The sequence below is a fragment of the Dipodomys spectabilis genome, unplaced genomic scaffold (genome assembly GCF_019054845.1).
Source record: "Dipodomys spectabilis isolate Male_0828 unplaced genomic scaffold, ASM1905484v1 ptg000219l, whole genome shotgun sequence".
In the NCBI taxonomy this organism is placed as follows: Eukaryota; Metazoa; Chordata; class Mammalia; order Rodentia; family Heteromyidae; genus Dipodomys; species Dipodomys spectabilis.
Window position 1 is genome coordinate 2,960,413 of NW_024870896.1, and position 15,010 is coordinate 2,975,422.

General features: G+C 45.6%; 1 protein-coding gene across 1 annotated transcript in view; it reads right to left on the bottom strand.

The window, feature by feature from the left end:
- Oca2 (OCA2 melanosomal transmembrane protein) overlaps window positions 1–10,325 on the bottom strand; it is a 51,267-nt gene extending 40,942 nt beyond the window's left edge. Inside the window, exons 1-6 of the mRNA XM_042697462.1 lie at window positions 10,072–10,325; window positions 6,720–6,815; window positions 5,582–5,767; window positions 4,636–4,693; window positions 2,886–2,958; window positions 830–990 (exon numbers count right to left, since the gene is read on the bottom strand). Of these exons, the coding sequence (XP_042553396.1) occupies window positions 830–990; window positions 2,886–2,958; window positions 4,636–4,693; window positions 5,582–5,767; window positions 6,720–6,815; window positions 10,072–10,325 (828 nt within the window). The remainder of the gene's footprint in view (window positions 1–829; window positions 991–2,885; window positions 2,959–4,635; window positions 4,694–5,581; window positions 5,768–6,719; window positions 6,816–10,071) is intronic.
- Between the last annotated feature and the right edge of the window lie 4,685 nt (window positions 10,326–15,010).

Below are 15,010 nucleotides of genomic sequence, written 5' to 3' on the forward strand. Positions count from 1 at the left end.
GAAAACTTTAAATCATCTAAAGATTATTTAGAGTAGCTAAAACAAGCTGGGTGCCAATGGCTCATGCCTGTAATCCTAGCTGCTCAGGAGGCTGAGATCTGAGGATCATGGTTTGAAGCCAGACTGGGCAGGAAAGTATGTGACACCTTTATCACCAAGTAACCATCAAAAAATTGGAAGTAGGAAGGCTGGGAAAGTGGCTCAGTGGTAGAGTGCTTGCCTTGCATGCCCGAGGCCCTGAGTTCAATTCCTCAGCACCACATAAGCAAAAAGAAAAAAGCCGGAAGTGGCCCTGTGGCTCAAGTGGTAGAGCGCTAGCCTTGAGCTGAAGAGCTGAGGGACAGCGCCCAGGCCCAGAGTTCAGGCCCCACGACCAGACCCCCCCCCAAAAAAAGAAAAAAAAAAGTAAATTGGAAGTAGGTCTGTGGATCAAAGTGGTAGAGCACTAGCCTTGAGCAAAAAAAAAAAAAAGCTCAAAAACAGCACCTAGACCCTGAGTTCAAGGCCCATGACCACCAATCACCACCACCAACAAAAACCCCAAACAACAACAACAACTGCTTTCAAGTTTCATGTTTCCTTGAATAATAATCCAGCAAAATAGTTTGGAATGCAAATCTCACAACTCCAGTAGTACTGAAATGCAGGCAGTTTATAAATGATTTAGAAGAAGGGGACAGCAGAGAATTTCAATGGCAAATGACAATTGACTAGCGATGATGCCATTATTGCCCTCTGCTTCCTATCAACTCCACTCAACAAGAAACTCCATTCATACTGAGATGCCGTGAGACGCCACAGCTCCTTTCAATTAAGTGGTTAACGGAACCTGCGCTGGTCTGCGCCGCCTGGAGCCCAGGGTGTCCATCTGGGTCACTGCCACCACCACATGCTCGTCTCTCCCAGAACGACTGGGTCCCGTGGCCACCAGCGCCCCTGCGAGGTCCACCTGGAGCAGGGCCCAGTCCTTGTGACTGCTGACATTCAGCGCTGGGGGCACGTCAAGGGGAACCCCAAAGGAAGGAGGGAAGTGTCCTGTCCCCCTACCGCCCCACCCTCCTCGGATGGTGTACAAAGAAATGACATATGTAGGCATTTCTTCCAACTCTCGAAGGCACTGGACCACTTCTGAATCCCATCAGCCCCTTCTACATAAACCATTGGCCCTGAATGATGTTATCATTTTTAGCAACCTCTGGTTGGGTCTAAATGCTGCCCCCTCCGCTGTCCTGCTGTCTTCTAGGCTTTCCCTTCTTTTTTTTTTCTTTTTCTTTTGCAGTTACCACATTCCTGGGCTCAAGTTCAAGGCCCACACAGTAAGCAGGATGCCTGCACGAATAAACAGGTGAACCAAACCATGTCCACACCCAGATCTTAAGGTATACCTAGTCCTTATTTATAAGATGAGAAGTCATTAAAAAAAAAAATGGGCTGGGAAGGTGGCTCAGTGGTAGAGCACTTGCCTTGCATGCATGAGGCCCTGGGTTCAATTCCTCAGCACCACATAAGCAAAAAGAAAAAAGCTGGAAGTGGTGCTGTGGCTCAAGTGGTAGAGCGCTAGCCTTGAGCTGAAGAGCTAAGGGACAGCGCCCAGGCCCAGGCCCAGAGTTCAGGCCCCATGACCGGACCCAAAAAACAACAACAACAACAACAACAACAAGTAAAATATTTAGGCCAGGTGCAGGTGGCTCACACCTGTAATCCTAAATACTCTGTAGGCTGAGAGCTGAGGATCATGGTTCAAAGCCAGCCTAGGCAAGTCTAGGAGACTCATATCCAATTAGCCACCAAAAATCTGGAAGTGAAACTGTGGCTTAAGCGGTAAAGCACCAGCTTTGAGCAAACAAACAAACAAAAAAAGCCAAGCAAGAGTATAAGGTCTTGAGTTCAAGCCCCAGTACTGGTATATATATACACACAGAAAAGAATAAAAATCTTGAAAGTGGTTTAAAAAAATCAATGATGTCCAAAGTAGCCTTTTTTCAAAGGCTCTTGATCAGGGAACAACCACTTGTCCCATATCACAGTGACCCTCAATGGACACCCCTACTAAAACCCTTCCCTTTGTCTCTACATCCGTGTGTGTGTGTGTGTGTGTGTGTGTGTGTGTGTGTGTGTGTGTGTACTGTACAAACATAAGCAGCCATGTTCTTCAGACTGTAAAATCCAGGCTGACTCTCAGAGCCTCTCCCATCCTGGGAGGTACTGGGGTGACATGAACTCCACACAGTAGCTGTCCCAGTCATTCTGATCCAGAAGAGAAAAACCATTATAGGCAGACAAATAAATCTCCCAATCATTTATGATTTATAAACAGGTTTCCAAGATCTATACACAGCAGTTCATTTGTTTTAGGATGGTTCCCTGGCAATTCCTTTGCTCTCCTTTAAATTCCTAAACACAGTAGATGGTGGTTCTGGGGGGCAGAATAATGGAATAATGCTGTTGCCTGAGTACCTCTGCAGGATTTGCATTGGGTATAGGAGAGGGTCACTGAATGATTCATTCTTTGTATTGTAGTGTTCCTCTACGAGATGTACTGTTAAGAAAAAAAAATAACATCTGGTACCAATGGACCAAGAAAGGGTGAGTGAGTGCCAGCATAATATTCCATGTATGAATGTGAAAAGGATCTAGGCCAGAGGAAGTGGTAAAGCATGGAACCAAGAGTCTCTGGATTGCCAGACCTGACCTGGAATGTGCTACTCTGCTGTCCTCCTCCCTCCATGATAAACTTCAGTTACAGCCTGCAGAAACAATATTGTGTGGGGGTGGGGTGGGGTGGGGGTGGATGGGTGCTAGGAACCTTCTGGTCAGAGCTGTAAGAGTTCCTAAGACTTGATTTTCCCAGGGTGATTGACCATCTCCATGTACATTTTGGATACAGTAGCTTTCCAGTGGTGACACAGCTAACAGCTGCCAGAACTCTCCTTGGTCTGGATATAAGCTGAATAAAACCTGTGAACAATCAGAAACATCTGATGAGAGCTTTGTGAGAGGAATAGAAATCATTTTAATGACTATTAAATAGAGATGTGGGGGGGGGGAGGGGGGAGGCTGGGAAGGGATGTGAAGGGTAAACCAAAGGAGGAAGCTGCAATGCTTGGTAAGAAATGTACGCATTATCCTGCCCATGTAATTATAACCCCTCTGTACAGTATGTTCACAAATAAAATTAAATTAAATTAAAAAAAAATAAAAGGAGTTCAAAGATACAGTATAAAAATAAAATAAAATAAAATAGAGATGTGATTCTGGGGGTGGTTTGTGCAACCATAAATAGCTTTTTCATTGATACAAAAATATTCTGATTCATCCTGCTGTATTTCAGCGATCCTGGGCCTTGATTATTGGTATTTGCTAGCTTTAAGAATTAAATACCCAGCCACAAAATTAAATTGTCAAAGGTAGATAAATGTGATTTTTTCCCATATAAGAGAGCAGATGAATATTGCCTCGGTGACAGTTGTAATGTGTGTTTGAGGAATTTGCAAAGATTCATATATACTATAAGAAAGTAAAGAGCCAAGCGCTGGCGGTTCACGCCTATAATTCTAGCTACTTGGGAAGCTGAGATCTAAGGATCACAGTTCAAAGCCAGCCCAGACAGAAAAGTCCACAAGACTCATCTCCAATGAACCACCAGAAAACCAGAAATGGAACTGTGGCTCAAAGTGGTAGAGCAGTAGTCATGAGCAAAATAGGTCAGGAACAGCACCCAGGCCTTGAGTTCAAGCCCCACAACTGATGAAAGAAAGAAAGAAAGAAAGAAAGAAAGAAAGAAAGAAAGAAAGAAAGAAAGAAAGAAAGAAAGAAAGAAAGAAAGAAAGAAAGAAAGAAAGAAAGAAAGAAAGAAAGAAAGAAAGAAAGAAAGAAAGAAAGAAAGAAAGAAAGAAAGAAAGAAAGAAAGAAAGAAAGAAAGAAAGAAAGAAAGAAAGAAAGAAAGAAAGAAAGAAAGAAGGAAGGAAGGAAGGAAGGAAAGAAAGAAAGGCAGGAAGGAAAGAAGGAAGAGAGAGAGAGAGAGAGAGATGACATAGTGTAGAACATCAAACAAATTCCCAAAATTCTGTTTTGAATGTGTCCACAAAATGTTTCTCGTCCAAAAGAAGGCTAAGGACCAGACTCCACATGTGACTCAAGTCAGCTCATGGAGCCAAGGAGACCTGGCCAACACCGACCATCCCAGACACCCGCAAGAGCCTGCTTTTACAGTCACACTAGTGTGTGAGAACGTACAGGGGTATAGAGCAGCAAAAACAGAGAAAACTGAGTGTGTTGTTCAGAGTTGAGGATAGCTGGGCTTTGTTTCCGGCACAGGCTTCCCACCCCTAGGCCACTCCCTGCTGAGTTAAGCCTGTCTGCACTCAGTTTACTCACTACCAGTGTCACACATCATTATGGCGGTTTACATATGACAACCCCAGATCCAGAGCCACCCCGGGTTTCCCTGCCCACCCCCAGCCAGCCACCAGCACACATCCTCAGTATCTCCTTTAAAGATCCATCCTTGAGTCAGATAGTGGACCCCACATCACAGGTCCCCAGGGCACTCCAAGAGGGGATGCATCAATGCACCCAGAGAGGCCCGGATGCCTTCCCTGAGCAGGGGCATCCCTCGGCGTCCCCAGCACTCACGGAGCACACCGCCACAAAGACAAACAGGCCCGGGGTCTTCAGCAGCTGCACACAGCACCTGCCAGGGAAGAGATGAGTACTGAGCTACGCAAGGCAGCTGTCCTGCCCGACCTCTGGTGCCCTTCTGAGGCCTTGAGTAATCTCTCTCAAAGCGCCTTCGCTAGCCAGGAAAGCTACTACCTCAGGCAAAGGGGTTTAGTGGAGGCATGGAGAGGAAAACGCTAATCCTGAGGGTTCTGTCTATGCATCTATAGCTATACCAGCACACATACATATATATGTATGCATCTATATCCATATATATGTGTATATATATATATACACACAGAGACAGAGAGAAAGAGAAGAGAGTAGACAGAAGAAGAGAGAGCGACAGAGAGACAGAGATAAGACAGCACAGACATCACCCACGTCCAGCAAAGTCCATTCATCCCTCCCTTGCACGCACATCCTTAGTCTCCCCACATGCTCAGCTCTCACAGCACCGGAGGCTACGCCTCCTCCAGGCTGCGCCAGACACAGACTCAACCCTTCCTTCCTCCATAGCTACCAAGATGGCAGCAAGTTTTTACCACATCACATGGACGCCAGGAGTGAGTGGTTCTACCTGCAAACCTAATGGCCACAAGGACCCCCAGCTCACACACAGGAAGAAAGGGAGTACAAGATGTGGGTCATTTTGAGCTGTCACCATTGTCCGCTCAGCTTCACTCGCTCCATACCAATTTTGTAGGGCCACTCAAAATGTCTTTTCAGGCCTAGGGGAAAGATAGATAACCTTGACGGAAAAGAGCAGCCTAGCAAAGTGTGAAATTGTTCATTATTCTCTAACTCTTGGTGGTTTGGGAAATGAAATAGAGGAAAGACTTAGAGCCTCACCCAAAGCTAACAGTAAGCAACAGGCAGGCATCACCCACTGCCAGCACTGGCACTCAGGCCCACCTACCTCAGCTTCGAGAGAGGGACTCTGAGCTGAGCGCTGTCCAGCAGTTCTCCTTTCTCCAAGGAGGCAGATGTAGACAAACCAGCCACCCCTCTACTCAGCAGACATGTTGGCCCCCAGTCAGCTGAGCCATTTTCCCAAGATTCTTCAGGAGCAATGAACTCTGGGTAAGCAGGCATGCACCGTGACCTCAAAAGCAAGAGTTTTGTGTTTAAAATTCCTGAAAGCACATTTCCAAAACAAGATTTCCCCTATCCCTCGAGCCAGTTCACTTCAGTGGTGAAGTATAAAATGTCATAGAATCAATGCTCATCTTTAAAAGGACCACAGACAGCCAGGTACCAGCGGCTCACACCTGTAATCGTAGTTACTCAGAAGGCTGAGATCTAAGGATTATGGTTCAAAGCCAGCCTAGACAAGAAAGTCCGTGAAACTCTTGTCTTCAATTAAGCTGCAAAACAAGCTGAAAGTGGAGCTGTAGTTTAAATGATAGAGAGCTAGCGTTAAGCAACAAAGCTCAGAGACAGCATCCAAGGGCCAGGATCAGCACACACACACACACACACACACACACACACACACACACAAACGACCACAGACAGTGTGACATTGTCACGCTGATGGGAATGGCTCTTTCTTGATGTCATAGGGCACTTGAGTCAAAGAAAAATTTCCTAGGCATCACTTAAGTTTTCAAGTCGTGAGGAATGATTGGGTCTTGAAGATGTATCAGTCAGGGAAAGCCAAGCTCAGAGAGGCAGATGCACATGTTTTCTCTCCTATGTGGATGCTAGACCTAAAATACACAGGGACATGATAAAGTGTGAAGGACTCTAGGGAGTCACACACAGTGAGGCCAAAGGAGGTTACTCTTAGGAGAGGAACACAAAGGTGCAATGCGTATGTGCCTTTGATCATATAAAATAATATTTATCAAAGTGAACTCCAGGAAATGGAAACTATCGACTAGATAACAACCGCAACAAAATAAAGTTGGTAGATGTCATGCAGCAAAAAGACCTTCCCCAGCTGGGCACCGCTGACCTATGCCTGTAATCCTAGCTAGTCAAGAGGCTGAGATCCGAGCACTGCAGTTCAAAGCTTGCCCCAAAAAGAAAGTCTATAAAGGAAAAACTCTCACCCCTTCTTTAGTGAGGAGTTCCACAGTAAAGGAGTGTTTTCTGTAATGCCAGGGTCTTTAGAGCTGGAGCTAAACTGAGGCAGAGATGAGTGAGACCTGGGAGAGGTGAAAAAAATACCAGAATCACCAACACAAAAATAATGTAGGTATTTTCAACAATGCTGTGTAATAAATTGCATGAGGGAATTTGACCAAAGTTCTTGCTGGAGTATATCAAGCTGGAGTTTAGGAGAGATCATCAGGAAGAGCTCTACTTCCTAACCTATACCAAATCAAAACACAAAGTAGTTTTTTTTCAGGGAAGACTATCAATCTGTACTCTGGGACTCACTTTAACAGGGAGCTTTTGACCCATAAGAGCATTCAAGCTGATGGGTTCATACATCTACATCTACAAGTAGATACATATATACATATATATCATCTGAGATCAGAATATAACCATTATTTAGAATAACCTAATAGCTCCTATTTGAAAGACCAAATAGTAGAAGTCAGGGCCAACATGTTGGGATGAAATGGTCATGAGAAGGACAGAGAGGGCTCTGAAGCAAACTGCCACAACCGAAGCAAAGCAAACGCTACCTTTGGGGAGGCTGCCCCCCCCCCCGGGGCACTGGCCTGTCCACTGAAGGAAGGGTTACCATAAATGCATCATCCAGACCAATTTTGGGGGAAGGAGAAGTAACTGCAAGGACATAACAAAGTGCATCTACAAGGACACATAAAATATAAAAACAACTCATTTTTCAAGACTAGAGGTGAGACTCAAGTGGTGATATACCCGTCCGGTTAGTTGCTAACAGTTTATTTTTTATGAGAAGTTATAGAAACCATTTTCATGCTTAACTGTTAGGAATATAGCACTTTATACAGGGGTTTACTGCCTTTCTTCCTGTATATGAACCATGAAACACCTGGAGAAATAACATAAATACCTAAACAGATAAGGAAATTGGGTTTGTTGTTGTTTGTACCAATACTAGGGCTTGAACTTAGGGCCTCTGTGCTGTCCCTTAGCTCTTAATTAAGGTAAAAAAAATATATATTATCAATAGCGAGATATTGTTCCTGATCTTTTCTCTTTTGAACAAAAAATTCCAGAAATCTTGTTGTCATTTCTCTGACACAAATATCAAGATTATTCTGATTTAACTCATGTCTCAATAAACTCACAAATATTTGTAAAATTCCTATGTGCTTATAAATTGATAAGCTAATGGTCCCTATTATGAATAATTGGGACGTTATAATGGAGAATAAATAAACCAATTGTACATAATTCCATATTAATGTTAACATTTATAGAACTTATTTTCAGACTCTTTGGGTTCTTTTGAGACATGGTCTCACTGTATAGCCTAGGCTAGTATTGAACATGTAATCTATCTGCCTCAGTTAAGTCTTTCCTTTCCTTACATGTAAATGATTTTTTTTTAAGCAGTACTGGGATTTGAATTCAGAGTTTCATACTTGCTAGGCTGGTGCAATGTCAGTGGGTCATGCCTCCGGCCCCGATTTTCACTGGTTAGTTTTAGGATAGGATCTTGCTAACCAGTGCCTAGTTAGGATGCTGATTTTTTTAAAAATCATTATCAGGATGTTGTGTGAAATGAAAATGATTAATTTGCCTGGTGGCTCACATCTGTAATCTTACCTGCTCAGGAGGCTGAGATCTAAAGGATCGTGGTTCAAAGCCAGCCTGGGCAGGAAAGTCAGTGAGACTCTTATCTCCAATTATCCACAAAAACCCAGAAATGGAGCTATGGTTCAAAGTGGTAAAGTGCTAGCCTTCATCAAAAAAGCTCAAAGACAGTGTCTAAGTGCTGAGTTCAAGCCCCACAACTGACAAGAGAAAAATAAAATTAAAGAAAGAAAGAAAAAAAGAGAGAAGAAAGAAAGAAAGAAAGAAAGAAAGAAAGAAAGAAAGAAAGAAAGAAAGAAAGAAAGAAAGAAAGAAAGAAAGAAAGAAAGAAAATGATGAATTTGGAGTGTGAGTATTCACATATAAAATCTAAGCCCACTACGAGGTATCCCATTCCTCCTCCTCCTACTCTTGGAAGGACTCCTGCATGTCCTGGAGCCCCTGGCTGGCTCTCCTACTGGGCCCACTTATGATCCTACTGGTAAGGTCTGTAGGACCCTGTCTTGTCAAATGTCTTTTCTGATTTTCTCCAGAAACAGGTCCAAATTTGCACATCCCAGAGGGTGATGGAGTTCTTCACGGCCACGGGATACCAATCCTTCAATGGAAATGAGATGCCCTTGGAACTCCTGCCCCTCCAATGGAGAAGAGGCTTAACCTGCATATGGCTTGACAGGAGACCAACACCCCAATAAAACGATGCCCCCATGTCAGCAGGAAGTAGCCAGACAGACAACCACCAACCCCTTTCCTGGCCTCCCCCACAGCCCCATTCATTTTATGTATCCAAAGATCCTATATGAAGGAATTGCCTCTCCCCTTTGGCCTGATCATTTTATGTATCCAAAGATGGGGTATGAAGGATTGACCCTCATCCTATTGTCCCAGGCCCGTACAGACGCCAGGCAAAATCCCAGGGATGTGTGAACGTACAGTCTCAGCCATACAGACTCCAGGCAAAATCCCAGGGAAGTGTGAACTCCTTTGAAGTGAAGGCTGGACAATCCACCCAAGCCCAGCTGTAAACATCCCATCCAACTAAAAGGCCCCCATCTTCCTGGACCTCCTGGCTTTTTCATGAACCTCTGCCTCCTTGCTCGGACCTCCTATAAAAACGCAGCTCCTGTCCCAACTCTCTGGCACAACCTCCAAACCCGTGGGAAGGTCTGTGCCCCTCACTCTTCCTCAATAAACAGTCCTCACCTGTTGATGATGGAGTCCGGCCTATTCCTTTTCCGTTCTCCTCCATTTTCCTAACACTGTCTTTACAAAAGCAAATATTTAAAGATTCATTGAAATGTTTTCTTAATCTCAATCCGGGTTTTTCTGAGATGAGAAATAATCTTTGCTTAATTGCTTGACATATTTATAAAGTACAGCTACATATACATTCATACACACACACACACACACACACACACACACACACACACACACACACGGGTGCCATGATCATTTTAATACCATAAGGAACATGAAATACTAGGCTTCATGCCACAAGCATTTTCATATTTTTTTATTATCTTTCAGAGCTAAAGTTATCATATTTTACAGATATAGTTTGTCCATAACAGGCCAGAAACATGATTCATGCTCAATTTCTGCAAACTCTGGAAAATTTTCCCATAAGAAAATGAAGAGGGAGACTCATGGAAACTCAATAGGTGTGAACACTACATTTCCAAGATAAACAGATGTCGAACTCACCTCCCCTCTGTGAGAAATGAACCAAGTGCCTTGTGTTCAGGAATCCAGTGTCTCTGCTCAGGATGCTGGCCTGGGTAGGAAGAGCTTGTTCTCAAGTCATTTGTGAGGTTCGCCTGGCGGTGGTTGTGGTTTCTAGTGGTGGGTCTGGCAGGCCACAGTCCTCCAGGGCCTGCAGAAGCTGGAGCAGATGTCCGATGGAGCTCCACCTCCAGTGTAGCTGAGGCCAGTCCGCCATCTTTGCTCTCCAGATGCATGTCCTGGTCCTGAGTTCCTCTCTAGGATCAACCAGAAAGAAACCACTCACTGTTAATGAAAAGTAAACTGTGGGCTGGGCACCAGTGGTTCACACTTGTAATCCTAGAAGGCTGAGATGTAGGATTGTGATTCAAAGGCAGTATAGCCAGGAAAGTCCATGAGACGCTTATCTCCAATAAACTATCAAGAATCCAGAAGGGGAGCTGTGGCTCAAGTGATACAGCACCAGCCTTGAGCAGAAAAGCTAAGGGATAGTGCCCAGGCCTTGAGAACAAGCCCTAATATAAGATACCAACCAACCAACACACAAAAATGCAAAGAAAAAAGTAAAGAAAACTAGGGGCTGGGAGGGTAGCTCAGTGGTAGAGTGCTTGCCTCGCATGCATGAGGCCCTGCATTCGATTCCTCAATGCCACATAAACAGAAAAAGCCAGAAGTGGTGCTGTGGTTTGAGTGGTAGAGCATTCGACTTTTGAGCTGAAGAGCTAAGGGACAGCACCCAGGCCCAGAGTTCAAGCCCCATACTGACCAAAAAAAAGGTAAAGAAAACTAAGGAAATAAAAATAACTATGAGCTTTTCCCATTGTCTTTGTCCTGGGCATGTTTATATCGTTTTTTTTGTTTGTTTGTTTGTTTGTGTGCTGGTATTAGCACCTGGCTAACACCTGGCCTTTTAGGCTTTTTTGCTCAAGGCTAGAGCTCTATCACTTGAGCCACAACTCCACTTCTGCCTTTTTTAGTAGTTAATTGGAGCTAAGAGTGTCACCGTCTTTCCTGCCTGGGCTGGTTCAAACTGTTATCCTCAAATCTCAGTCCCAGGACTAGCTAGGATTACAGGTGTGAGCCACCAACACCTAGCCATTTTGAACATTTTTGTATCGAGTAAACAAGTTATAGTGAAAAAAATACCAATTAAAAGATGTGTAAATTTTACTGTGTTTTTAAGATGAGTATGCCCTACATTTCTGATTACATAGCAAAGTTTACTATTTCATTATTTGTTTTTTTCATTTCCCTGCCAGCCACAGGCCTAGCATTGACCTTTGGCTTTGCTATAGCTTGCAAGAACCACAAGGATCACTGTGCACTTGGGTTGAGTGTGTCTGAGAGTGTTGAGCATGGGTGTGCTCTATCTGGAATTAGTACTTCACATGTCCACGCTCCTGACAGCTTCATTCACATGCAGCACTCACAAAGCCCATGAAACTTGATTCCTGCAGATCCAACATGGATGGATGTTTGGCAAGAGGTGTACCCTGTGTCAAGGGTCATTGGTGCAATAGTTTGGATCTCCAACGTCCCCAAACGTTCCCATGGTCCCCAGACTGTGGTACCATTGGGAAGTGGTAGCTTTAGGAAGTGAGGCCCAGTGGGAGGTCTTTAGGTCATTGGTGGGAGGGGTGCCCTTAAAAGGCAGAGCGGAGTCCTAAAGCTGTACTTTCTCTGTCTTTCCTTTCCTGGCAATGTGGAAAGTGGTTTTGCTTCATGATGCAATCTTGCCATGATGTACCACCACAGACTCAAAGTCAACAGAATACGGATCTCTAAAATTGATGCTAAAATAAGCCTTTTGCTAGTTGTAAAAGGCGCATGCCTGTCATCCTAGCTACTCAGGAGGTAGAGATCTGAGGATTGTTGTTCAAAACCAGATTAGGCAGGAAAGTCCAATCATCCAGTGAACAGTCACAAGCGGAGCTATGCATCAAGTGATGAAGCACTAGGCTTGAGTGAAAAGAAAAACGGGCAAAAGTCCAAGACCCTTAGGTCAAAGCCCTAGTACAGGCACAATAAGTGAATGAATGAACAAGTGAATGAAAGAAAATAAGCCTTTTCTCTTTCTATGTTAGTTTGTCTATTTGCTAACATGATGTTAAGCTACAATAGGCAGGACCCTGATAGCTAAGAGGCCAATCTGCTGAATGGAGCCAGAACTTATCTCAAAAACAAGAACATGATGGTGTAAACAAAAGCTCGTGACCAAGAAAGCATCTACATCCCTCTTATTACTGATATTTCCCAGATTTGGCTGCTTACCCTGAAAACAATGGGTTATAATTAGCAAGCCAAAGGCAGACAGTGTTTGTAAAAGGTACTTGTATCAAAAAGTGAAAAAAAAAGACCAAGTTAGAAATACGCAAGTGCTCCCATTGTCTGAAAAGAACGAAATAATGTCTAGACCTGGTTCCAATGTGAGCTAAATGCTGCTATCTGCATTTAAACTGCGTTAAATTGCATTAAATTGGATAATGAAAAAAACCTGTGAAGTTTATGCTGATAATTTACCATGGTAATTGTTCTTTGCTTACAATTATAATATGAAATGGCAACACCTGCAGGGCTGTGCCTGTGTCTTACTGCACATCAGGGGAACCTGTTGGGGTGCAGGACCTGTAGGCAGGGGAGAGGCTTGTCCTCGTGGGCGTGGCCTGCCCTAGAGGGTGGAGCCTGTCTGCATGGACTTGGCCTGATGGAGCCTTGGCCAGCCTGAGGGGGCGTGGCCTGTGGCTGGGGATGGAGCTTGTTCTCAAGGGCGGGGCCTGTTGATGAGGGCTTGCGTTAGAGGAGTGGCCAGATCGCGGGGCGTGGCCTGCCTTGCGGTGGTATGCGGGGGCGTGGCCTGGTAACGGCATGGTCTGTCCAAGGGGCGTGGCCTGTCACTGTTGCCAAGGAGACACCCCAGGAGGCCGGCAGATTGCACCAAGCGGATTGGTCTCTGCGTCCTGCAGCTCCCTCTGGGCAGAGATGGACCTGCCCGGCTGGACTTGGTGCTTTGCGCCCGGAGACACCCGGCCTCCCACTGCCCCACTCAGGCCAGGATCAGGTCGTGGGTCTGACCGTGCATTCCTTCAGATGGTTTTTGCAGCATGCGTAGACTTGATTAAAGGCTTCTAGATCATTCAACCAAACGTAATCTTGATTAAAGAGCCTGCTTGGAGCCTGGGAACTGCGCAGCCGGCGGGCGTTGACCCTGCCCTGCTGCCCCGGGAGGTCGCAGTGCTGAGCAGACTTTGCTGGGGAGCCCGCGGCCTCCCGGGGGGTGTGGGGTGTGGACCTGGGCCTCCTCCCTCGGACTGGCTAGGACCCTAGCCCACACGCTGGAGGAGGGTGCACTCCCTCCCAGGCTTCCAGCCGCCCAGCTCCAGGCCTGCCTTCGCGCATGCGCCATGTCCTAGCTCCAGGCTGCGTGTTCGAGTGCTCCCCTCCCCTGTCAATCAATCCGCATTGAGATCCACCAATCGCAGTTAAGGAATCCCAAATTTTTCTCTCCACCCACATTTTTGTCCTAGATGCTCCAATGTCCCCAGAGTCCTGATGCTCAAGACTAATCCCAACACCCATCCGAGCTGCATCTATAACCAACTGAATCACCCCGGACTGCTCCACACCTGCAGGGTGCTTTGCCCCCCCTAGCCACCCCTCAGCAGAAGGGACTTGGTGGGGGCTTCTTGGAGGTGATCCAGCTCACAGGGTTCTTTCCAGAATGCATACATGACTAGTTTAAGCTTCCAGCTTTAAACCTTTTCCTGCCACCTGCCACACCAGCATGGAAGCAAAAGCCCACGCGTCCTGGGTGGCATGGCTGTTCACCTTCAGTAGCAGTGAGCACCTTCCACTTCCCAATTATCCCCCTGTCCTAATAACCCCAGGGAGTGGGAGGGTCATAGCTTCCTCAAAAAGCAAGCCCAGCATTGGACTGTGCATGTGTGTGTGTGTATGTGTGTGTGTGTGTGTGTGTGTGTGCATGCTATCCCTGGGAGCTTGAACTCAGGGCCTGTACTGTCCCTGGGCTTTTTCATGCAAGGTCAGTGCTCTACTACTTGAGCCACAGGCCCCACCTCCAGTTTTCTGGTGGTTAATTGGAGAGAAGAGTCTCATGGACTTTCCTGCCCAGGCTAACTCTGAACTGTGATCCTCAGATCTCAGTCTCTTGAGTAGTAGCTACGATTACAGGTGTGAGCCACTGGCACCCAGCTAGGAATTTGCTTCTGACCAGGGTAAGAAAACCTTAGGATCTTGTGCTCCAAATTTAACCCCCACCCCCAATTTATACCCAATATGAACACCAATCATAAACTCAGTTTGCAAATTCAAGCAGTTGTCGCACAATTGTTGCAAAAGACTATGCAGACCTTCCCATCTGATTTTAGATCGAATCTTCTTTAGTGAGCATTAATATGACTGCGCACCCCTAGATCCTGCTGGTAGGTCCTGCTCCCAGCCCAGGTCAGGCACCCCAGCAAATAAACCTCAGAGAATAAATAAGTGATTCTTAGATGTTTTAGGTAATCAGCAAACATTCACAATCACTAACAGCTTCAACGCCCCACAGTACTGTCACCTTGATTACTGTGTGTTAAGCCCCTCCTGGGAAAGTGGAAAAGCCAGAGGGAGGTTGGCAAGGTCGTGGGACTCCGAGTCCCTGGGGAGCAAGGGCGCTTGTCCAATTGATTAATTTCTACAATTAATTAATATCTCCAGCCAGGCACTGATGGCTTACTCCTGTAATCCTAGCCACTTAGGAGGCTGAGATCTGAGGATTGCAGTTCAAAGCCAAGCAGGAAAGTCCCATGAGACTCTATCTCCAATGAACCACCAGAAAACCAGAAGTGGCACTGTGGCTTAAACTGGTAGAGCACTAGCCTTGAGCAAAAGAGTGCAAGGACAGCACCCAGGCTCTGAGTTC